At 55.5% G+C, this 7,774-nt stretch overlaps 1 protein-coding gene across 1 annotated transcript; it reads left to right on the top strand.

Annotated features, from left to right (window-relative positions):
* Positions 1-1,164: 1,164 nt before the first annotated feature.
* LOC128726746 (uncharacterized) lies at positions 1,165-6,690 on the top strand. Its single transcript, XM_053820575.1, is given in 6 exon segments — positions 1,165-1,351; positions 2,797-3,167; positions 3,419-3,925; positions 4,163-4,563; positions 4,565-4,702; positions 5,778-6,690. Coding segments are annotated over 6 exon segments (2,517 nt in total).
* The last annotated feature ends 1,084 nt before the right edge of the window (positions 6,691-7,774 follow it).

The following is a 7,774-nucleotide window of genomic DNA, read 5'->3' as shown; positions in this document are numbered from 1 at the left end:
ACTGATGATGTCAGGCATATTTTGGAATCCAATAAGGAATTTAACATAATGCATACATGTAGCGCAAAGAGCCCAACGACTTCAGTGGCACAACCTGCAATGACCAAACAGGTGGCTGCTGTTCGGGGTAAGAAACAAAGACAGAAGGAGATGGATCTTCAGGCAGAAACACAAGGGTTCCGTCTGATGCAGAAAAATAAAAATGAAGAGCTCGCAAAGTTGGCGAAGCGCCTTGAGTCTTCGGAGCTGCTTATCACGCAGCTCCATGAGAAGATGCGAGCCTTGCTGGACGAGATGACCGCAAAGACGACTGTTGGCACTCGGTCGGAAGAGCTGCTAAAGCTGCTGGTTCGCAAATGGTATGCATACAGCAGACCCAGCTGCAGGTGATGCATCAGCCACCGAAACTGTCGGCCCAGCATCATCAGCAGTTGTCGCAGCCGCAGTCACAACAACAGGCGCATCAACCCTAGAAAGGGTGGACCACCGTCTCCCAGCGGCGAAAGCTTCAGTGCGATCGCAAGATTCGATCGAAGAGAACATCGAGAAGGAGGCGCAGCTACTCCGTATTCCTCTCCAATCGAGACCTTCTCATCAGGTACGGAGAGTGTTGCTCTCATAAGGATAAAGTTAAACGAGAAGAACGATGAAATGAAGAGCCAGCTATTCCTCGTTTTAGTTGTTGTTCGTCGTTGCGAATGCGTTTGTCGATTTCGAACATCAACATAAGTGATAACCAAAACTTTGAACCTTTGAAGTGATAACCAAAACATCAGCTTTTACGTTTCCTTGATAAGGTGAACAATCCTACGTTTGGTGAATTTTGCGTCCTGAATTTTGACATTGTATCTGTGAACATCTGCGTTATCCATAAGCAATCAAATTAACAAGAAGAACAACAATTAACAGGAAGAACCGGGATTAACAGGAAGAACCGACAATAAAGGATCAAAAAGCCACGTTGCTATGAACGCTTGGCGGCCAGTTATCCTAGTCCCCTGCCTAACGGCTCCATGGAGCTGCTAAGAAGGTCAAGGCGGCTGGTGTCGATGGAGGCGAGAGAGGAGGAAAATTCTCCGCTCCCCCCTTCCCCGCGAGTTGCAAGGTCCCAGTTGGTTATTATTATTTATTAACCCAAATGCGTAACCTGAGTTATTAACCCAAATGCGTAACCTGAACGAATCGGTTCGGATGCTTACGCTTCAAGTGACGGAGCTGCGGAAAGAGAACGCCGCGCTCCAGAGAGAGAACCGAGAGCTAAAAGCTGCAAAGGCCACCTCGCAGGCGCCGAAACCTGTGGTAGCCAAGAAGCAGCCACCAGCGGACCCGCAACCACAGTCGTCCGCTGAGGGTGATTGGCAGGAAGCCACCAGAAAAAAAGAAGCAAAAGAAACAAGCTGTGACACAGCTAGAGATGCTGCCACAGGTGGGAGGAAAACATACCCTCCCACCCAAGAAAACTCCCCTTGGACAGTGGGTGAAGCCTGTCCAGGGGGAATGGAGAAAACCAAAGAAGGCTACAAAGGCTCGTGAAAGCCGATCCGTAGCACTGCAAGTAATCCCAGCGGCAGATGCAAACTGGGAGGAGGTGTTTCGCCTAGCGCGACTAAACACCTCCTTAAAGGAGCTGCGCACGGAGAGAACCCGTCGAGACCACCTTATACTGCGCCTGCGACCACGGATGCGCGAGCAGGTGGCCACCAAGGCGGTGGGATCGCTCGGGGCGACAACAATTATTGCGCGACATGGCGTATATCTCGGCGAACAATGTGAATGCCCTGGCAACGCCGGAGGAGGTGGCCGCTGAGCTGAAGGCTCAGTATGGTGTGGCCATCCCGCCTGAGACTATCACCCTTTCCGAAACGTGTTCCCGAATGGATTGCAGCGGTTAAGAGCTCGCGTTCTGCGCAACGAGGTGTCACAACTAGAAGGAAAGAAGCTGCGAGTTGGCTTCTGTGTGTCAGTGATAAGAGTAGAAGAGGAACGCAAACGGAGTTCGCAGAGTTGCTTCCGCTGCCACGAGAGCGGGCACCGTTCGTTCGAATGCAAAGGAACTGACCATTCCAACCGCTGCGGCGAGGAGGGTCACCGCGCAAGTCTCCCGTGACCCGTGTAATGCAGCTGAACTGCCAGCGACGCGCCGTCTCCCAGGACCTTGCGATCCAGCATGCGCGTGAGGATCGGGCGGATGTTGTCCTTCTGTCCGATCTGCATCGCGTACCCACGAACAACGGCAACTGGGTGAGACTGCAGAGACAGTGGCAGTTAAAAAAACATCGCCAGCAGGAATGGACGACCTTGTTACGCAGATCCGGAACCTGAGTGAATCGGTCCGGTCGCTAACACAGGAGGTTGCAGAGCTGCGAAGAGAAAATGCAGCTCTACAGAAGAATAGCAACGAGCTAAAGGCTGCAATGGCTGCAAAGGCCACCCCACAGGCGCCAAAACCTGTGGTGGCCGAAAAGCAGCCACAAGCAGAAGTGTTTCAACAGCCGCCGACCGATGCGGGTGACTGGCAGGAGGTGGCCAGTAAAAAGAAACAGAAGAAAAAGAAGAAGGCTGCGGTGACGCCAGCACCAGCAGCGGTGATACCACCGGTGGTGGGAGGAAGCCATACCCTCCCACCTAAGAAAGTAACCCCCCCTGGACAGTGGGTGAAGCCTGTCCAGGAGGAATGGAGAAAGAAAAAGCCAGTGAAGGGTCGAGAGAGTCGACCAGCGGCTCTAAGAGTAATCCCGGCGGAAGACGCCAGCTGGGAGGAGGTGTTCCGCTTGGCACGGCTGAACACCTCCTTAGCGGAGGTACGGACTGAGGTAGTCCGTGCGGAGCGTACCCGGAGAGATCATCTGATCCTCCGGCTGAAGCAGAGCGCAGATGGCCCTCGAATGCGCGATCAGGTGTCAAAGGCCATTGGGTCACGCGGAGTGACCAGCCTTATCGCCGAGATGGCGTATATCTCGGCAAACAACGTGGATCCCCTGGCGACGCCGGAGGAGGTGGCCGCTGAGATTAAAGCTCAGTATGGTGTGGCCATTCCTGCCGAAAACATATCGTTGCACGCGTTCCCGAACGGACTGCAGAGGTTTAGAGTACGCGTTCTGCGCAGCGAGGCAATGTTGTTGGACACCAAGAAGCTGAGGGTCGGCTTCTGCGTCTCTACCATCAAGGTAGCAGAAGAGCCTAAGCGGAGCGCTCAAAGGTGCTTCCGGTGCCATGAAAGCAGGCACCGCTCCTTTGAGTGTAAAGGAACTAACCGTTCCAACCGATGTTTCCGCTGCGGCGAAGAAGGCCATCGCGCGAGGGGATGCAAGGCTCCCGCTCGCTGTGGAGTGTGCGATGCGGCACACCAGACCGGTGATCGGTCATGTCGAGGAGTGCAGGCTACACGTTCACACGTGTAATGCAGCTGAACTGCCAGCGACGCGCCGTCTCCCAGGACCTTGCAATCCAGCATGCGCGTGAGGATCGGGCGGATGTTGTCCTTCTGTCCGATCTGCACCGCGTACCCACGAACAACGGGAACTGGGTCGCAGATGAGTCCGGGAGTGTCGCAATCATCGCGACAGGTAGGTCGCCAGTTCAGAGAGTGCTAGCGACTGGAGTGCCGTGGGTGGCAGCAGCCGTCATTGACGGCGTGCTCTTCATCTGCTGCTACGTTCGGCCTCTAGTCAACGTTGAGCGCTTTGTGCAGGTGCTGGAAGCCGTAGAAATGGTGGCAATGGGTCACCAGCGGATCGTCCTCGCTGGAGACTTCAACGCCAGCCATGAAGAGTGGGGTAGCCCTCGCTCGTCCCTTAAGGGCGAGGAGCTGCTGCTGACCTGCGAACGGCTAGGCTTGAAGGTGCTCAATCGCGGCAACACACCCACCTTCGTAGGGAACGGGGTTGCCAGCGAGAGCATTGTCGATGTATCCTTCGCCAGCCATGCCATCGCCGGACCGGGCGATTGGGCGGTCAGCAGCCGGCCCACTCTGAGTGATCATCGAGCGGTCTGCTTCACCGTCAACGAAGTCAACAACAGCAACCGAGAGCACCAGGCACGGAGCGCGACAACAGCATGCCGAGACAGATCGCGGAAAATCATGAGGTGGATGATCACCAGGTTCAGCCCGGACATCTTCGCTGAACTATTGGTTGATCTCCGCCTTGATGAAACGGCGAAGGACGTCAAAGGTCTGATGAAGCTTCTACGCGAAGCTTGCAACGCCACTATGCCGAGACAGCAGTCGGGCCTGGGTACGAGTGGTACGAGACCAGTAAGGGCATCGTTACCTGCGACGTTTCCGCAGGGGTCGATCCTTGGACCTACTCTTTGGAACGTGCTGTATGACAGCGTCTTGGCTTTGGAGCTGCCACCGGGCGTTGAAATCATCGCATACGCGGATGACATCGTCCTGACGGTTCCTGTCTACACTCCCAGGGAGGCCGCTGCAGAGGCCGAGAAGGCTGTCCGGATCGTGGACCAGTGGATGGAGCGGCAGCACCTCAAGCTCTCCGCTGGTAAAACGGAGATGGTGATGATCAGCAGCCTCCGTCAGGGCCACCCGTGGATACCGGTCGACATCTCGTCGACCGAGGACCATCCGCTACCTCGGTGTCACGCTGGAGGACCACCTGAGCTGGAAACATCACGTCGAGGCCGTGTCGCAAAAGGCTCTCCGTGTTGCGAAGGCAGTTACTGCGCTGATGCAGAACCACCAATTTTAAAGAAAATGTCTTCATTATCTGCAAAAATTGACAACTCTGTCACTGACGTACGGGAAACCACGTCGAAGAACCCTAGAAGAAGGCAGGGTCGTAACTCTAGAAGCAAGAAACAAGACGAATTTCGTGAGCGAATCGGAACGCAGCAGATGGCTGAGGCTGACCGTCGCAGAGACGAAAAATTTGGATTCTTGACAATAGATGTCGACCAGTCCCTCTCCAATGTGGTTAACGCAGTGCAACTCACTCCACAACGCTTGGCACTACCACTATCAATCACCACCCGCGCTGTTGGAGCTGCAACTGCAATCGCATACGACCGCGCCACTATTACATGAAGCATTGACGCTATACGGCAAATTCTGTCGGTGCATCAAATGTATCGTGTACATCTTTGGCTCGTCGCATATAAGCTGTATCTTGCACAAGAGGCTCAATCAGAGCCCATAACGGTGGACGACGCTCTTGAGCGTATCTACATCCCTGGCGATGTGCGTGACGTCCTCCGCCTCGTTTGTGAGGCACCGTCTACGATCGTCATGATCCTAGACTGTAAAAAAAGCCAGTTATCCCTGACAATTTCGTTTCTGAATAGACGAAAACCAGTCAACCTAAAAGATGTCCACCTCCTCTTTAAAAGTTGACACTACTGTCACTGACACAAAGGATTTTGTGTCGAAGAACCCTAGAAGGAGACAAGGTAGGAACTCCAAAAGTCGAAAACAAGACGAATTCCGTGAACGCATTGGAGCTCAACAGATGGCTGAAGTAGACAGGCGTAGAGACGAGACGTTCGGTTTTCTGACCAAGGACGTTGACCAATCCCTCTCTAACGTAGTAAATGCTGTACAGCTAACTCTACAGCGCTTGGCTTTGCCACTCTCTGTAGCAACCCGCGGTGTTGGAGCAGCTACAGCGGTTGCGTATGATCGCGCCACGATAACCTGGAACATCGAGGCAATCCGTCAGATTTTGTCGGTGCACCAGATGTACAGAGTTCATCGTTGGCTAGTTGCGTACAAGCCAGTTATCCCTAGATCAGTAAATACTAACTAAAGTATGCCCTTATGCAAGAGCTTCATTCATGTCTAGTCTCTTTAGCGAGGAGAATCGAGAGAAAAGCTGCTTGGGTCTGGAGAAAATCAAGGAGGATGCCCGGTTGTACGAGGCTCGACTGGACCCAGCTCGAACCCGTACCACCGACGAGATCCGGGCGACGGAACGGGCCATCACCATGGAGCAGTGGCAGCAAGGCTTGGATGCGGACGCGACTGAAGACGGTGCCAGCAGGTACACGCGGTGGGCACATCGCGTCCTACCCAACATTGCGGCCTGGCATTCGCGGAAACATGGAGAGGTGAGCTTCCACCTGGCCCAGGTCCTCTCTGGTCACGGATTTTTCCGGGACTACCTGTGCGCCATGGGGTTCACCTCGTCCCCGGATTGCCAGTGGTGCCCTGGAGCCGTCGAGGACGCCGAGCACGCGATGTTCGAGTGTCCCAGGTTTGCAGACGTCAGGCAGCGGCTGCTTGCAGAGAACACAATCAACCTCGTCACGGTCGAGAGCTTCGAGGAGTTCCTGCTGCGAGACCAGGGCTGTTGGAGCAGGGGCTGCGAGGCTGCCAGGCAGATCACCGCCGAACTTCAACAGTGCTGGAACGAGGAGAGGTCCAACCGGGCGGCGGAGTCGCAGCTCGAAGACGAGATCCGCGAGAACGAGCGTCAAACCGGGCTCGCTGAGGGACGTCGGGAGCGGCGGAACGCTGAACCAGAACCTCCCCCATCACCGGGAACAGCAGAGCGTCGCCGGCTCATCCGGGAGCGGGTCCAGCTGCATCGTGAAAGACGACGGCAGGAGCTGGAACCCTATTTCCGGGCGGAGCCTGGCCAGCATCGGGACGTGAACGACGTGCGTCATCTACGGCGAAGCGCGAGGTCTGCGGCCTCGGTTGCAGCGGCAGCCGAAGCAGACCTGCCGGGCCGTTGAAGCAGCACTGATGCTTGAGGGTTGAATCGTTGGAAGGAGGAAGTTAGGAAGTGAAATAGGAAGGAAGGAAAAAAACGGAAGGAATAGGAAGAAGGAGGATGTTACGGGGTCTTCCGGAGCTTTAAGTCCCTCACGGGTATCGGGCTCATGGAAGGGGGTGTTTGTTAACTTGTTAAATAAACACTATATTAAAAAAAAAAAAGCCAGTTATCCTAGTAGAGGTGAACTGTCATTCGAGCTGTGCGGACGTGCCTCCGCGTCGCTCCGTATCGTGGGCGAAACCAGAATTCCCAGCAGGCAACTTTCCGAGGCCCTTCCCAGTGGGCAAAACGGTGGGTGGCTCACACACTGAGTGCCCGGGTGTGCCACTGAGTGCCCGTGAGTTCCGTGAGAGCCCTGAGTGCCCCGGAGTAACAGCGTGGCGAGCACCCCCATCCCTGCATCAGTTCATGGACTGATTGCGGGATGGACCGTGTAAGGCGCTCGAAGCGCCTGCTATCAGGAGAGAATTCGGAGGAGAGCACGCAGCCGCCTTCCCCGTACCGCCGGGCAGCAGAACCACTATCGCCGGTAGTGGTAGTTCGAAAGCTCCCGGTTATAGCAGAGGAAGAAGAAGATCCGAAAATGACCAAAGATTTGCAGCCGCAGGGCCATCCCGGAGAAATGGCCCAAATGGCTGAAGCGCTGAGAATGCTCAGCGAGGAGATTGCGCAGCTGCGGCGGGATAACGCCGTGCTCGCCAAGGAGAACCGGGAGCTGTTGGCGGAGCTACTAGCCGCTAAAACTGTCCAGCTCCAACAACGGCAAGAGACAGTTGGCGGATGGCTGACTGCCACTCAGCGCCGTAGGCGGCAACGCGAACGGAAGCAGCTCCGTGAGCAAGAGCAGCAGCGGCAGCAGCAGCAGCCAGTGAAGGCACCGTCGAATCTCGGCTCGTGGAACCGACCGGTCCAGCAGGTGTGGTCTGGTCAACCGCAACAGGCCCAGGCAGCGCAGCTGCGCAGGAAGCCCCGCCACCAAATAACGGCGGATAAGATTGAGGTCACGGCGGCAGCCGGAAAGACGTGGACGGACATGTATCTCC

The sequence above is a fragment of the Anopheles nili genome, chromosome 2, assembly GCF_943737925.1.
Source record: "Anopheles nili chromosome 2, idAnoNiliSN_F5_01, whole genome shotgun sequence".
Lineage (NCBI taxonomy): Eukaryota > Metazoa > Arthropoda > Insecta > Diptera > Culicidae > Anopheles > Anopheles nili.
Note: the sequence above shows the minus strand (reverse complement) of the source record. Positions and strands in the feature narration are given on the sequence as shown.